The sequence below is a fragment of the Lycium barbarum genome, chromosome 7 (genome assembly GCF_019175385.1).
Source record: "Lycium barbarum isolate Lr01 chromosome 7, ASM1917538v2, whole genome shotgun sequence".
In the NCBI taxonomy this organism is placed as follows: domain Eukaryota; kingdom Viridiplantae; phylum Streptophyta; class Magnoliopsida; order Solanales; family Solanaceae; genus Lycium; species Lycium barbarum.
This window is the reverse complement of record NC_083343.1, coordinates 15,593,911-15,611,428: the sequence shown is the minus strand read 5'-3', so window position 1 is coordinate 15,611,428 and position 17,518 is coordinate 15,593,911. Positions and strand designations below refer to the sequence as shown.

The following is a 17,518-nucleotide window of genomic DNA, read 5'->3' as shown; positions in this document are numbered from 1 at the left end:
AAGATTCTTTTGGGGATATTCCATCGAGAGAAGGAAGCACCATTGGAGCTCCCGGTCTAATTTGTGTCGTACAAAGGAGGAAGGTGGCATAGGTATAAGGAGCCTAATGGATATCTCTGACAATCTTGCAATTAAAAGAGTAGTATTGCTCCTACAAGAAGAGATATCCATTAGGCTCCTTATACCTATGGGCAGATTACATGAAGAGTAAGTATGCTCCTACAATCATATTGCACAAAAAAAATGGATCCCTGGGAACTCACAAGAATGGAAAAGTTTGGTTGGGCAAGAAGCAAAGCTGAAGTTAACATCAAATAGCATATCAACAGTGGTGATAGCAATTTCTGGTGGGATATATAGACAGATCATGGTACCTTGGCAATGATCCCTAATATGCAATTAGATGGACTCTTATCTAATCTTAAAGTTAAAGATTTCATGGTGGACAGGAAATGGGATGCAAGAGTGATGAGTCGTGAAATTACGCGATAATCGATGCTAATTCCTTAAGTTTTTGTGACTCTTTAAGCACTTTTGTTGTTACTTTTTGTGTTTTTATGTTGTTACTTTTTGTGTTTTTATGTTGTTTTGTAGGAAAAGATGCCCGGAGAGCATAACGGAGCAAAACAAACCAAAATAGAGCAAAAATAGAACAAATCAACGTTTCTGGCACCACATGCTAATAGCACATGGTGCAGCATGTTGAATATGCTAGCAGCATGTGGTGCAACATCTGCTGCCAGAGAAAGTGGCACCATGTGCGAGTAGCACATGGCGCAGCATGTGCAACATGCGAGCAGCATGTTGTGCAGCATGTGGTGACAGAGAAATTGTCACCAGATGCTACGGTTTTGGCACAACATGCGATTAGCAAGTTGAACATGCGAATAGCATGTTGTGCAGCATGTTGTGCAAGAGGATATTATGGTCCAGATTTTGTTCCCGTTTTTGGAATAATATAAATACTTTTTTACGGTTTGTAATACATATCTTTGGCAGTTTTTTACAAGTTTTGGAGACTAGGTTTCTATACCACACTTTGGGGTTGAAGATTTGAAGATTTGGTTGAGTATTTCTTAAACCTTTAATTCATTTCTTCAATTCCCTGCTTTGTATTGTATATCTAAGTGTGTAGTATTTATTTTCTTCACTTGAATCTTGTTTATGGAAATATTCTATGATTAAAGTGTTGAATGAAACTCTTGTTTTGCTTATGTATTGAATGATTTTTACTCCCAATGAAGTGGGTTATTATTTCTTTAATTAATCTCATTCTTGAATGTTTCCAAAGGGATTAGCTAACCCTAGGACTCACCCATTTACTTTGATTGAGCTCGGAAGAGGAAATCTAGGTTGGGAAAGATTGATTAACAAGAATTTGGGTCATTAAACCCATCTAATAACTTGAGCTAGGAATAGGATAGTTACTTGAGATTCAATTGGTTGTGCTTGATATCACACTCTAAGGCTTGGAAAAGCTTAGAGTGAAATTCATTGATTTGGTTGGAAGACTTTCAATGAGATTGTAGAAACCATTATCTATTAACATAAACCCGCTCTTAGTTGTAAAATCGTAAAATACGTTGGATCGTTACTTGAGTGTAATCTCCTATTATCCATGCTTGTGGCCATTGATCATTTTACTCGCTTTCTAGGTTAGTTTATATTTTTGCATTAGTTATAATCTTATCCAAAAAACCAAAATATTATCTATCGTTTGGCTTTAGCTTAGTTGGTGAAAGTTCCTTAATTTCTTAATTGCCTAGCATATTGTTCCCTGTGGGATCGACCCCGACTCATAGTTGGGTAAAATATATTGCATACGACCGTGTACACTTCTCTTTGAGGTTTTTTTTTTTTTTGAATAATTGGGAAAACTAGTATGCAAAGGAAGGAGTGATGTTTTGAAATGAAGAGGAAAGTGGACAAAAAGTACGTGTAGTACTCAAGGAGGGCGTAGTCACTTGTATCCCACATACTTATCCTACCCTTCCCTAAGCCTACATTACAAGCTTAAAAAGTCCCTATGTGATCTCCAACTGAATGTTCTTGAGTTAGTGATGATTGAAAATAAGGGCAAGCTTATGGTGTGATATTTGTTAGCACTAGAATTTCTTTGTTGAGTGTGAGTGACTTTGTGTATTTGTCCCTTGTGTTGTCATTGTGAATATAGTGATTTTGGGACTTTCTTTCTTGTGAGGGCATATGGATTACGATAGATTGGTGATGTTGAAAAATCCAAAGTTGAGTCAACTGAGCATATTTAGTAAGCTTGTGATTTTGAGTCACTTATTGAGGCTTGAGTGTTGTTGCTTGATGGTTTTAAATCTCTATTGCATTTTTGAAATTGTATTTTGAAATGGGGGAGTTATTTGGTTGAAGCTTCACATGCTTGTAGCCTAATTGTTGGTACCAACCAAAGTCATGTTTTTGTGCTTAAAGTGGATCCTCATTGAGATTTTTGGTTTGATTTGCTTGAGGACAAGCAAAGACTTTAAGTTGGGGGTGTTGATGAGTCGTGAAATTACGCGATATTCGATGCTAATTCCTTAAGTTTTTATGACTCTTTAAGCACTTTTGTTGTTACTTTTTGTGTTTTTATGTTGTTTTGTAGGAAAAGATGCCCGGAGAGCATAACGGAGCAAAACGGACCAAAATAGAGCAAAAATAGAACAAATCAACGTTTCTGGCACCACATGCTAATAGCACATGGTGCAGCATGTTGAACATGCTAGCAGCATGTGGTGCAGCATCTGCTGCCAGAGAAAGTGGCACCATGTGCGAGTAGCACATGGCGCAGCATGTGCAATATGCGAGCAGCATGTTGTGCAGCATGTGGTGACAGAGAAATTGTCACCAGATGCTACGGTTTTGGCACAACATGTGATTAGCATGTTGAACATGCGAATAGCATGTTGTGCATCATGTTGTGCAAGAGGGTATTATGGTCCAGATTTTGTTCCCGTTTTTGGAATAATATAAATACTCTTTTAGGGTTTGTAATACATATCTTTGGTAGTTTTTTACAAGTTTTGGAGACTAGGTTTCTATACCACACTTTGGGGTTGAAGATTTGAAGATTTGATTGAGTATTTCTGAAACCTTTAATTCATTTCTTCAATTCCTTGCTTTGTATTGTATATCTAAGTGTGTAGTATTTATTTTCTTCACTTGAATCTTGTTTATGGAAATATTCTATGATTAAAGTGTTGAATGAAACTCTTGTTTTGCTTATGTATTGAATGATTTTTACTTCTAATGAAGTGGGTTATTGTTTCTTTAATTAGTCTCGTTCTTGAATGTTTCCAAAGGGATTAGCTAACCCTAGGACTCACCCATTTACTTTGATTGAGATCGGAAGAGGAAATCTAGGTTGGGAAAGATTAATTAACAAGAATTTGGGTCATTAAACCCATCTAATAACTTGAGCTAGGAATAGGATAGTTACTTGAGATTCAATTGGTTGTGCTTGATATCACACTCTAAGGCTTGGAAAAGCTTAGAGTGAAATTCATTGATTTGGTTGGAAGACTTTCAATGAGATTGTAGAAACCATTATCTATTAACATAAACCCGCTCTTAGTTGTAAAATCGTAAAATACGTTGGATCGTTACTTGAGTGTAATCTCCTATTATCCATGCTTGTGGCCATTGATCATTTTACTCGCTTTCTAGGTTAGTTTATATTTTTGCATTAGTTATAATCTTATCCAAAAAACCAAAATATTATCTATCGTTTGGCTTTAGCTTAGTTGGTGAAAGTTCCTTAATTTCTTAATTGCCTAGCATATTGTTCCCTGTGGGATCGACCCCGACTCATAGTTGGGTAAAATATATTGCAGACGACCGTGTACACTTCTCTTTGAGGAGTGGATTTGGACGTTATCAAAGAGTTCTTTCATGTATCCTTCCAATGCATATTGTTCAGAGTATTATGCACATTCAAATTGGACCACTTGCTCAAGAGGATGAAGCTACTTGGAACATCTCTGAAGATGGTCACTACTCCAATAAAACTTCTTGGAACTTGACTAGAAGTGTCAACCATAAAGATGATTTCTTGAACAATGTTTGGCATAAGGCTGCCCCTTTTAAAATATCTTTCCTAGCATGGAGACTATGTTAAGGAAAACTTCCCTTCAGGGAAACTATTGTTTGATTTGGTATAACTACTAATGCTAATTGTTTATGCTGCAGAAACCCGGTGACAGATTCACTACAACACACTTTTACGCAGGGAGAGGTAGCTATGCATATATGGAAGTTTTTTGGGGCTGCGATGGGAATCATACACCAACCAGGACAAATAAGAAGAATCTTCAACAATTGGTGGAGGATAAAAACTAACAACAATATTCACAAGATGGTGAAACAAGTAATGCCAATGTTTATAAGTTGGGAACTCTGGAAGCAATGGACTGCTTGTAAATTTGGTGACCAAAAGAAAATGTACCATAACAAGATGGAATACCAAATTATATGGAACTGCTTGGCTGCTTTTAAGAATGTTTATCCAGCTGTTACAATTAATAGAAAATGGCCAGAAATGTGCCAATATATAGAAAGCCTTCAACCCAAAGTGAATATTCAACAGGTCATCTGGCAGAAACCAGATATTGGAAAATATAAGGTGAATGTGGATGGAAGTTTCTGCCAAGGACAATCAGGTATTGGAGGGATTATGAGAGATCATAATGGCAACTTTGTTATGGCATTTTCGAAGCCTGTACAGTGCAGAAGCAGTATGCAAACAGAAGCAGTTGCAGCCAAGTTTGCTGTGCAGTGGTGTCTGCAAAAAGGAATCGACTCCTTCACATTAAAAATGGATTCCCTGGCTATTGTTAATATGTTACATAACAACTCAACAGATAATCTCAACCTGAAGAGGCTTATTCAAGATATCAATAATCAAATTGGAATGTGTTCAATCAGTATTGATCACTGTCTCAGGGAAGCAAATATGGTAGCAGATTTTTTTTTTTGTTGCTAAAATGGCCTCTAAGAGCAGAAACGAAATTTTTTGGTCCTCTTGTCAACATCTTCCTCAAGAGGTGAAAGGTTTAGTTCAGCTAGATAAGTGGCAATTCCCTACCATGAGAAGAAGATTTGAGAAGAGTAACTTCTTTGTAAGTTAATGTATATTAGTGTATAATGAGGGATATTGTATTGGCTAATCCTTCATTCTCTAGTTAGTAATACAACTTTGGTTAGACGTTTGGTCCATGTCCCCCTCTAACATATGTAATTTTTTGCGATTAATGGACATGGTAGGGGTCAAATCCTAACCCCCCACACCAATGGGATCACAACCATGGTGATGGCTTAAAAAAAAGTACTCAAACTTTGTTATAATAACAACATTTGTCCAAACTTTTTATAGCTGTTACAGTGAGCTATTGTTATGCATGTATACTGTCATTTGATATTTACTTCTCATTTAGCTGTTATAAATAAAAAAAACTCAAATAATTATTCTTATTATAAACGAAATAATATACTTGTTAATTGTGAAACCTCAATTAATTTCATATCTCATTAATTAAAAATTGAAAAGACTAAGAAATTACCAATAAATCTTTAACTAGTTGTACCATACCGATAAATAATTAAAATCTAAGGAACATTTGCATTTAAAATTAATTGAGAATTTAAATATGTTAAGTCTGACGTAAGAATTCTACAATTGCAGATTGTTTCGTAAATTTTAGTCCCTTAGTGATAATATAGCGGTTGAATTGACGAAGAATTTTGTCCAAACTTTCAGCAAAAAGGAATTCATAGTATTCCCTTGAAGGCAGTTTAAGAGCTTAACATAAATATTTTAATATTTCAATATTTTATTTTATGCATAATATATTTCTTACAAAATATTATTACACAATATTTAAGTATGATTGTTATATATAGTTAATTTTACAAAGAGCGTAGCGCTATAATGAATGTTACTGCTCGTATAGGTGGAGTACTGCTATATAAAAGTAAAATATAACATGAAAAATAAGTTCCGGAGAAAACCAAGCCGTTATAATGAAATGTTGTTATAACAAATGACAATTAAAGAGAGGTTTGACCATACAATGATATTTCAGTGCACTGTGTTAACAGATTGATTGGAAGGTTACTTTGATGGATTGGTTCTTGTTTAGATATAACTTATATTTAACAATTAAAATTTAATATTTTATTTTTATTCTTATCATTAACCTTCTCCGTTCTAAATGACATTAGCTATATTCCTGAAATTCTAATCTCACGGACATTGCTAACTCTTTCACCGTGCCTTGTCGCGTTATTTAATTTCTCCAATTAGATGGTTGTGTAAACAAATTTTTAAAAAAAGTATGCAGTTAAGTTTAACCAAATACAGATTAGTAAGGGGTGATGGTGTAAGTTATTTGGGGTGGGGGTGGAGTGGGGTGGAGTGCAGGGCTTCGAATGAAAGATGTAGTGATAGCGTGGTAGGTGAAGAGAAAAGGAAAGGTGACTAGTGAAAAGGGCAAAAATGTAAGACCCACTGTGCACTTGTCAATTAATTGACACCCTCACACAACTATGACATAACATACCTCACACATAATAAAACTTTTCTACTTTGTTGGAGTAGCTTTCTTTTATGCTATGTGTAGTCTATAGTTAGTAGATTTTTTGTAATCTTGTATTTTCTCTTGTCCTAATCTCATTAGGACTTTTGTTGCAGATGATGATGAAAGATTAACACTCTGTAATTTTTCTTGTCCTAAGAGGACATGCCATGTATAGCAATAGAAAAGGATCTTACCCAAGATACGGATCAAATTGCAATGTCATTTTTGATATTTTCTGTTTGTTCATTTATAGAATTACGAGTTTCTTCTTTAACTATTCTAGCATTCTTTTTGTCAACAATTTTCCCCCTTTTTTTTTTTTTTTTTTCCATTTCATGCAACAGTTTTTTTCGTTTGCTCTTAAGGCCGGACCGACATACAAACATAGTAGGCTATTGAGATGGTAATGCTTTAACTATCACTGTTCGAAATTCTTTTGAGAGAAATTATTTGTATGTATGAAGTGGTTCTTCTTTCCTTTTCAACTCATAATTATAGCATTCTCTAAAGGTTTTATTTGCTTAATTACCTATTCTTCTGTTTCTTTTTTCATTGGTGAGGTTCATTTTTTGAGTCTAGAGTATTTTCCAAAGAAGAAGCAGGGTAAGGAAGTCAACGTATACGTGTGTGCTGCTTAAGGAAGTATCTATGAGCCCGTTTGGATTGACTTATAAGTTACTTATAAGTTGTTTTTAGTTTTTTTGAGTGTTTGACTGGCCGGCTTAAAGTCATTTTGTGCTTAAAATAAGCTCAAAAAAATAATTGAGCCCATTTGACTTAGATTATCTAAAACATCTTATAAGCTGAAAACAGCTTATAAGCCCAAAAAAATAAGTTAGACTACCCCAACTTATTTTTTTAGCTTATAAGCTGTAGCTGCAAACAACTTATAGGCATAAGCCCATCCAAACATGCTCTATATATCTTTCCGCTATCATGTGGATTGACTTACAAATCTATTGATGGAATATAAGAATGTAAAATTAGTTTGTAATTTTCAAACTACATTTCAATTTGCAAGAAAGTTGTTTATTGATATGTAAAATTAATGCAGTCCTCAACTTTATCACATTTTCATAGATTACTGCAGTCCGCAAGGAAGATTTAAAAATTTGTATAAAATTACAAAAGCAAGATCATTCGTAAAAATACTCATCAAGAATGAATAATTCCTCATAAATATTGGAGTACATTGATTTTTTTTTAAAAAATATTGGAGTACATTGTTGAACTTTATCGACATGTGATTTTTATAAACCAAATGTAGAAGACAGAAGCGGAAGATAATCAATTATAACCAAGATTGGTTATGAATGTTTAATATAGCATAGCACATAAATCATGATTAGGATATGAAATTTTTTAATCATTCCATTAAATTAGTAAAAAAAGAAAGACGAGTTTGACTTAATTGTTTAAAAGAAGGATAATAATTTTTTTTAAAATTGTTTTATTACATAGAGGGTAGGGGAAGGGGAAATGGGGGAGGGGATTACAACGTGAGGATTCGAACCTTCATCTACAAGGTGAAAGTTCAGGTAGCTAACCAACTGAGCTACTAGATCCCTACAAAGAAGGATAATAATAGTTACTGATTTTACGGAGTAATTGAACAAGCAAAGGTAAGAACATAAAAAAAAAGAGTTGGAAAAAGGGAGAACAAAAAAAAAAAAATTGTGGGATGAATACAAAGAAGAGTAGGATTACACGAGCAAAAATTATTAAGATGGAAAACAATAAGGGAAAAACATATGAAAAAGAAGGGTAGATAGTCATGAAAAATAACAAAAAATGAAAAAGGAAATTTTAAAAAGGTAAGGTAATGAGAATATGTGATAATTTTTTATTTTTTTTTCTTTTTCTCAATTAAATTTGTAAAAGTGTGAAACAAAATTTTTGACTTAAAATATTTACTAGAAATATCTCAAGAAAAAAGGGAAAAGGCTCACAAATACCCTTAACCTATGGGAAAAGGCTCATAAATACCCTCATTTCACCTTTGGGTCTAAAAATACCTTTAAAATTTATTTTTGGCTCAAAAATACTCCTCAAACTAACAGATCAAGTTTGGCTCTATTAAAAAGCCACGTGTCATTTTCTAATTGGCCCTTTAAAAAAATAGAATAATTAAAACTCACTAGTTTTTTTAAAATCCAACCCCACCCTGACCCGTTTTCACTTCTGAAGCTGCTACTTTGAGTCTCTTCTTCTCCATTCAATCTAATTTCCTTCTTCCTCTTCTTTATACTGCTTTTATTTTTTCAAAATCCTCCATTCAAGTTTGCTTAAAGATTTGACATTTGTCCATCAGTTGCAGTACACACTTGGTCACTGTTGCTTCTTTTTCTTCTTCATTCATCATCATTAACACCATCTGTATTACTGTCACTCCCCCACTAATTATCCATTTCAAATGTCAATCACCATATTCAAAGTCGTCTATTTGATAACTCCTCAAAATCCTCCATTTTATCACAAAGATTTTTCTTTTGTATTAAAATATCCGAAAATTTAGTGTCATCTCGAAGCTTAGCCCAGTCGCACATATATGATTACAGACTGATTTCGGACCAATTTACGGCCAAAAATTCTTGGGAATGTTTGTATTAAAATATCCGAAAAGATTGTACCATGTTTAATTTAGATTGAAACGGGTCAGGGTGGGTTTGGGTTTTAAAAAACGGGTGGGTTTTAATTATTCTGAAATTAAAAATATGGGCCAATTAAAAAATGACACGTGGCTTTTCAACAGAGCCAAACTTGATCTGTTAGTTTGAGGGATATTTTTGAGCCAAAAACAAACCTTAAGGGTATTTTTAGACCCAAAAGTGGAAGGAGGGTATTTATGAGCCTTTTCCGAAGAAAAAATGAAGACCGAATGGCGCGGTTTTGCCACACCAATGGCATATGATTCTCGTGACATACGAGATGGGAGGGTCAAAATTAAGGAGGGTCATTTTGTTTGATATTGAATTTGTCGAGTTGATATTTTCTTATTTGGTATCAACCTTGAAAAGTCTTTTGATTCCTACTACTATATGTTGTTTCTTGTACTTCGATTATCTTATTTATCTGTGGTAGATACTGCCTTCTTTTTAGACTGCTTTATCATGATTTTTTTTCCGCTTTCGTTAGTTTCATTTTCATACTGCTTTGATCAACTTGTCTTTATTTGACCTTTTTTTGTCATGTTTCTCTTGAGCCGGAGGTCTTTTAAAAATAGCCTCCCTACCTTCGAGGTAAGGGTAAGCTCAGCGTACACTTTACCCTCCCCAGACCCCACATTGTGGGAATTAACTGGGTATGTTGTTGTTGTTGGTATCAACCTTGAAAATATGGTTAAAACAACAGATTGTATTAGTTGAAGAACAAAGAAAAAGATCAAATTTATCGATGATTGATCTTTTCAATTAAAAAAAATTTAACAATTTTTGTTTAGCCATATTTTGATTTTCTTTAACGACCGCGCGTAGCACGGGCTAATTCGCTAGTATGGATATCATATATATTACCCATGACTTCAGGAATTATCAGGTGAGAACACAAGTAAAAGCCAAAATAAGCTTAGTCTCCCAGAAAGCAAGAATTCATGAAAAATAATAAGCAAAACAATGGGTATTAATAATATGAATATCCATATTATCCATTTGGTTCCATTTTTTTTAGTGGATAATATCCATATTTGATCCATTTTTAAAAGTCGGTTATACAAGCGATATCTAATAGGTCGGATTGGATAGTTACTTATTTTTTAACCATTTTGCTAGCCTAATTGCAACCAAAATATCAATTTTACAGGTTGCTTTAGCCTATCCAATCATAGTAGAGCTATGCACTGGGAATTTGAACTAATGCACTGGTGGAATTTGAACTATCTTAATGGAAAGACTAAAACATAATTTTCACGCAAGGACGAAAGCTATTGCATATATAATACTTGCTTGTGAATTACCATAATTAGATAAATGTTGGAACGCACGCTAATCAGGATGAAATTTTGGTCGTGGATCTGAAATTAAATTGCACATAAGAAATGAAGCAGATCGGGAATTACTTGGACGAATACAAACTAAAGGTGAATATGATATACGTACAATTTAAAACTTTCGTTCTATTTAATTAGTGCATGCTACAACTTCAATTCATATTTTTCCAATCTGTTAAGCTTTGAAAATAAAATTAGATTCTAATGTAAACTTCAATTTTTTATTTTTTTTTGGGTTGTGCCCATAATATATACACGTTACAAATGCAAATGGAAATACTACAGCCATCGGCTTGCAAAGCCTCACGTTAAGTTACTCTTGACACACCCTATCTTTTTTTATTGAATCAATGCGAAATGTTAGATTGACAAAAATAACTTACAATACTACTGAATTTTATATCATTTAGAACTTAAGTTATTTCTTGAAGTAGAGAATTCCCAAGTTGGATAAAAGCATATAACGTTTAGGACTTTGAATTCAATTTCGAATATGTCACTTTCAATTTAAGTGCAATACTTTGGCGGTTTATAAATCAGCTATCATTGCAAATATCTTTGACTTTTCATTTACGAAGTAATCCTCACCTTTTTTGACATTAACAACACAAGTACACAATTCTAAAACATAAAGGGTATATACCAAAAAGAATATTTCAATGGAAGTATCAAGTGAGTACGATCAAACAATATTTGTATACCTTATAAAGTAAATAATATGTAATTTCAAATAACATTACCTAATATTTTTATGATTGATAGGAGATAACGTGCGAGGCATATTCATAGAGACTAATAAATAAAGAAAAACACACATAAACGTCTTCCCTTAAATTCTAAACCAACTGAATTTCTTGAAAAAAGTTGTAACAACAGACTAACACATGAAGAGGTTGATGACCTTGCCAGAGAATTGGGGTAGGGATAATTGCTTAGTGATCTATTTGTCTGATCTAGTCTGCTTTGAGAATTCAATTTTGTAAAACCTACAAAATAAAAATTCAAATAAAAAATCACACGCAAGGAATCTCAAATTGGACGAGAATTAATGAGATAATTAAGGAAGGGTGTGAGGGGGGAAGGTAGAAAGGAGGGTAGCTGGGAGTCATTGTATTACGGTTGATTATAGCAACGTAACGCGGCCCTAGGGCAAGCTAATGAGATTTTTTTAACGTAGCTGGGAGTCATTGCGTGTGTCCCTCGTATTAATGAGAACAAGCATGTAAACATAACAAACTAATATTCAAAAGATGTGCGTTCGTTATAATATAAAAAATTACAAGTTTCAAAATGGTATATGTTAACGATCATGTTTTGGGGTTTGATCAACTCAAATAGTTCTTCCTTCAGTTTGTCCTACTACTTGCTTCATTATACAAAATTGTCATAGGAGTATTTGATTGAAGAAATGATCGTTCAACTTTACATGAGCACTTATATATGTGCATGCATATATATTTCATGTTAATTATGACAAGTTTTGTGTCTGATAGTTTACCAACAATTGAAAATTCTGTACCCATATTTTACTCATTTTGCGAGAGTGCTAAAACTCGTACTGTTATTCCATTCATACCTTGCTAATCACATATGCATCTGAACTCAATAATTATCACTGTCCTTCTAAATATTTAGCTCGAAAGGCGAGCAATATTTTACTAAGGGGCTTCGAGCTTTAAATATATATGACATCATCAACGGAACTCATCTGCTCCTATAAAGTATAAACCGTGATACTTTTAAAAATTCTAACAATAAAAATAAGTAATTAAGACCACTTTAGCAAAATGATGTAAAACTCACATCAAAATTTTGTATTGAAAGTGGGGTAGCTGGGAATAAAGCAGGTGTTTTTCTTTTTCCTTCTTTCGCGCTGAGGATCTTGGTGCTGATCGATGATCTTGTAGAACTTTAGCATTATTTTCCATCGTTTTTTAAGGGTGGTGAGCATCTTGTAGAATTTTAGCTTTATTTTCCACTTTCAAAATCTGCCCTAAGGGGCATAGTTTGCCTGCAAAACTTTACCTTAAGGCAGAGTTTACAGGCAAATTATGCCTGATCGGGTAGAGTTGCCTGCAAAACTCTGCCTTTTGTGCAAAACTCTACCTTATTTTGCCTTCAAAACTGTCTTAAGGCAGAATTTTACCTTCAGGCAGAATTTTGCCTTAAAATTCTACCTTAAGATAGAATTTTGAAGGCAAAATTCAGCCTTAAGGAAGAGTTTCACAAGCAAAACTCTGTCTTGCGAATTCAGTTCTACCTAGCGATTTTTTTTAAAATTTTTGATCGACCGGGAGTTCGAACTCGAAACCTAAGAGCTATAGGCGAAGGGAAAATATTAAAGACCAGCAATTTGAGGGGCAAAAATTAAAGACAGTGCATTTTGAAGTGCATGGAGTCCGCACATAAAAATGATCGATTATAGCAACGTAACGTGGCCCTAGGGCAAGCTAATAAAGCAGGTTTTGTCTTTTTCTTTCTTTTCCCCGGGGTTGAAGTGTTTAGACGATTGAATCGATCAATTTACTACCAAAGTGATCAATTTTTAGTATAATCTTTTGTTCTTTTAACTTTCTTGAAATAACCATACAAACATACATACAACCTTTTCTTTTTCTTTCATGTGTTTTTTTTTTCTTCATGTTGACTTGCTATAAATTTAGCCTTTTTCTCAATTTGGATCGCACTCTTCCTTTTCTCTCTCTCTCTCTATCTATCTATCTCTCTGTGTTACTCAGCTCATAACACAGTCTGAATTTCACACAAAGCCACTGCCTTCTACTTTTACCTTGGTGTCTCTCACTCTCTCAGCTCAGAAGGCGGTGACGGGTTCCATTTTTCTGGTTAGTATGACGCTTCTTAGTCTCCAATATTTATACTTAATATATCAGTTTTGTGGGTTTCGCTAGCTGTTGTTTCCATTCCAATGAGCTTATTTAGGGTATGTTGTTGTCGATATTGCAATGAGCTCATCTAGGGTGTGTTTTTGTTCCCATTGCAATGAGCTCTTTTGGGGTGTGTTAGTGTTGCTGTTGTTTCCATTGCAATGAGCTAATTTAGGGTGTGTTGATGTTGCTGTTTTTTTCATTGCAATGAGCTCATTTAGGGTGTGTTCGTGTTGCTGTTGTTTCCATTGCAATGAGCTCAGTCGATTAGCTGAGAAAAGGGATTTGATCATTTAATAATTTATTCGCCATGAAGTGAAAATGGTTATAGAGATTACACTGGGTATATTATTGTTGTTGTTGTCGCGGTCATTGTGTGTGAAACAGATTTTTTTTTCTCTTTTTGTTGTATGTCTATAACTACCGCTTCATTTTTTTTTTTCACTTGACAAATTTCCTTATCTTATTGTTGGGTGAAAAGACAAGAATTGTCTAAAAGGGTTGATAATTTTTTCTTGTCTTCTCTTAATTTTCTTCTTCCCTTTTTCCAACATTTTCTGACTCTTTTTGAATTTATACAATTATATACAGTATTTGCAAGATCAACATGGAGAATCAGGAGATTCCCCAGCTTCTTCCAGGTTTTACATTTAATCCTAAAGAAGAACAACTTGTTGGATTTTACCTCAAGAACAAGGTTAATTCCGAGTATCATGGCGATGTCATCCCTGATATTGATCTTCGTATGGAGCCCTGGGACATCAAAGGTAACATTCCTTCTTTGAATATTTTTGACATTTTTTTGTGCGGATTTCCCTTCAAAGGCACTGGTCTTTAATTTTTGACCTTCGCCTAATATTCTGTAGTTCTGGGTTCGAACCCCCCCAAAAAAAGGAGTTTAGCAAGGCAGACCTAACTTTGCTACGAAACTCTGCCTTGCGTTTTTTTTTTGTTGTTGATTGAGCCGGAGTTCGAACCCTAAACCTTGTGACATTAGGCGAAGGATAAAAATTAAAGACCACCAATTTGAGGGGCAAAAATTAAAGACCAGTGCCTTTGAAGGGTAATTAAAGACCAGTGCTTGAATATATATACTCCCTCTGTTTCAATTTATGTGAACCTATTTCCTTTTTAGTCCGTGCCAAAATGAATGACCTCTTTCCTAATTTGGAAACAAATTCACTTTATGAAATGATTTACAACCACACAAATATTCAAGACTTATTTTGAACCACAAGTTTCAAAAGTCTTCACTCTTTCTTAAATGTCATGCCCAGTCAAATGGGTTCACATAAATTGAAACGGAGGGAGCAATATTTAAACACTTAGATGATCTTAGTAGCCTTTTTTGTTACAGCTAAAGTACCGGGATATGAAGAACAAGACGAGTGGTATTATTTCGGGCGTAACAACAGGAAATATGCGACAGGAACAAAAATAGATAGAACCACACAAGCTGGATACTGGAAGGTATCAGGATCAGATAAGGCAGTGTTTTCAAAGAATGGGGAGATAATTGGTACAAAGAGGAGCCTTGTTTTCTATAAAGGACGAGCTCCTAAAGGAACCAGAACTAATTGGACTACTTATGAATATCGTCTCCTAACCTCCCAACATGGACCTCCTGATCAGACTCAGGTTAATTAGTTCCCAGTATTATTTTTTAATTAATGGATTATTATAATTAGTAGTAGTACTATTTATGCAAAAGGTATTGCTTAATGTCCGTCTTTCATTCTTTTTACCTTGATTTGCTTCTTTTGACCCTAGGAAATTAAGAAGAAGAAGAAGTCCCTTTTTAAAACAATACTTCTTGCTTGCTAAGTAAATCTTACCTGAAAATGAGTGAGATTCGATTTTTTTTCGTTTGTCCTTTTTGTTTTGTCATTTTTTTGGCTCTATAATCCAAATTATTATATTATAGATTATATAAGAATCCCAAAACTTCACATAATACGTATCATTATATGAGAGTCTCCATTTTTTTTTCAATTTCTAAACAACTATGTAAATTATGAGCATGTATTTTAAAATTGTTCACTGTTATTGGGGCCGCACAAAGTCGGGGTCTTAGACTAGTACAGATATTCCTTTTTTCGACACGCATGAAGTCGTAAAAGTCTGCATAATAATTGACGTACGTACGTAACAAATTTGCAAAATGAAGTTGAGAACCAAAAGTTTATTATTCCTTATTTACTGTTTGACCGTACTTCTTTTTAGTAGATACTAACCAGCTTGGAATTCTTTGGCTTTAACTGATTTTTAATTCGATTTCACAGGAAGTAACTAATTTGGAATTTAATTTCACAGGAATATCAAGAATGGGTTGTATGCAAGGGATTCATCAAGCAAAGTCCAAACAATAAGTCATGTTTAGAATCGATGAATAATGATTTGTGTATTAAAGCAATTACGAGCAACCCAAGTTCAACAATGCATCATAATGATCCTTCCAATCCAATATTTAACCAAACATCAAATTTCAATCAATTCACCTTTAATCCCTCTCATCATCAAGATGGTCTCATCTCTAGCCAAATTGGCGATGAACTCCCACAACCTCGTGATATTCCCAATACCATTTCAACAATGTTGGGTACAAAAGAAGATCAAGGCCTTTATGTGCAAAACTCTATAGCCAACAAGATGAGTGCTAACAATGAAGAAGAGAAGAGTAGCCAATTCATGCTTGAGCCTGCAACATCTTCTTATTCGTTCCCTAATTTTCCATTAGCCATCACTAGTACTTCTGACGATGATATGATGAGCCAATTGCTTGAAGACTACCCAACTATGTACATCTAGCGGCCTCCAAGGAGAAGAAAAATCTGTTTTGCAAAAACTATCTCATAGTATATAATTAAAAGTTGAGATGCTTCTATATACATTGAAATATAGCTTGATACGTGGCATGAAGAAAGAAGGACGTGTGGCAAAACGGAGATGAATTGGAGTTTGGTTTAATTTATCCGGAAAGAAGAATTTCATATGTGCACCAGACCAAGAGTTATGGAGCAATTGACATGGGACATTTAGCATTATTTATTGGTTATCATTGCCCATTATTAGGCTAGATATACAACATAGCTGACATTTATCAACTATTAAAGGAGCTTCGAGCTCAGTGTAATGATCATCTGAAAAACATATATCCTACATACAGTTGCATGCTTTAATTCTAGTTATACACAAAAACGTTCTTTTACTATTCTTTTTGGTCCAAGTAATTAACACAAGTTCTACAAGGCCAAGTGTTCCACCGGAGGAAAATTCTACAAAGGATCTCCTCCAAAACTCAAACGGCCCAGGCTTACCTTGTTATATTCTTGCTTTATATTTAGTTGATTTCACTGTCAATTGTTATTTACTTATTTTTATCCATAATAAATCAATTCACGTATCCAAATAACATTTTTTTTTCTTTTCAGTTTTCTATTTTTTTTTATTATTATTAAATCATCAATGATCATGAGGGCCAGGAAGGAAATAGAAAGTTGTGAGATACGAAGGTGTGATTCTAATTTTTTATTGTGAAATTAAAGATTGACCAATATGAAGCATCCCTTAATCCCATATGTTAGACCTATTTTTTCTTAAATCCTTGAACGGAGATAATCTTTCAATAGCATTCGAATAAGGCCGTGTTTGAATAAGCCAATTAGAATATGGCAAAGAACTTTATTCGCTTCTAGTTCCTTTTTTAAATCATTTTGATGCATTAGGATGACCAAAAATTGTAGTAAAACTTTTCTGCTCATACTGAGCTTATGAGCTCTCCCATCTTTAATCCTACAACTATATAATCCACCATATTAAATATGGAATTCAAAAGAGAAAATAAAACAGTACTCCTTCCGATTCATTAATAAGTATCCGTTTAGCCTTTTTATTTTGTTTCAAAATAAGTGTTCACTTAGTCTTTTTTATTTTAGTTCAAAATAAGTGTCCACTTATATAATTAAGAAGGAAAAAACTTTATTTTTTGCCCTTATTAAGTGCTAAGTGGTCAAATTCTAATGTGTCAAGTTAATTATAATATGCAAATTTTAATTAAGAATAAT

General features: G+C 33.9%; 1 protein-coding gene across 2 annotated transcripts; it reads left to right on the top strand.

Moving 5' to 3' along the window:
- Window positions 1–12,914: 12,914 nt before the first annotated feature.
- On the top strand, window positions 12,915–16,714 carry LOC132602169 (NAC domain-containing protein 30-like). 2 transcript variants are annotated; one of them, XM_060315154.1, is made up of 4 exons: window positions 12,915–13,412; window positions 14,046–14,221; window positions 14,812–15,092; window positions 15,768–16,714. In XM_060315154.1, the coding sequence occupies exons 2-4, from the start codon at window positions 14,062–14,064 to the stop codon at window positions 16,260–16,262; spliced, it is 936 nt and encodes a 311-aa protein (XP_060171137.1). In that variant the 5' UTR covers window positions 12,915–13,412; window positions 14,046–14,061; the 3' UTR covers window positions 16,263–16,714. The 2 variants fall into 2 exon arrangements, with proteins under 2 accessions (XP_060171137.1, XP_060171138.1); XM_060315155.1 differs by lacking the exon at window positions 12,915–13,412 and having other exon boundaries at window positions 13,594–14,221.
- Window positions 16,715–17,518: the final 804 nt, after the last annotated feature.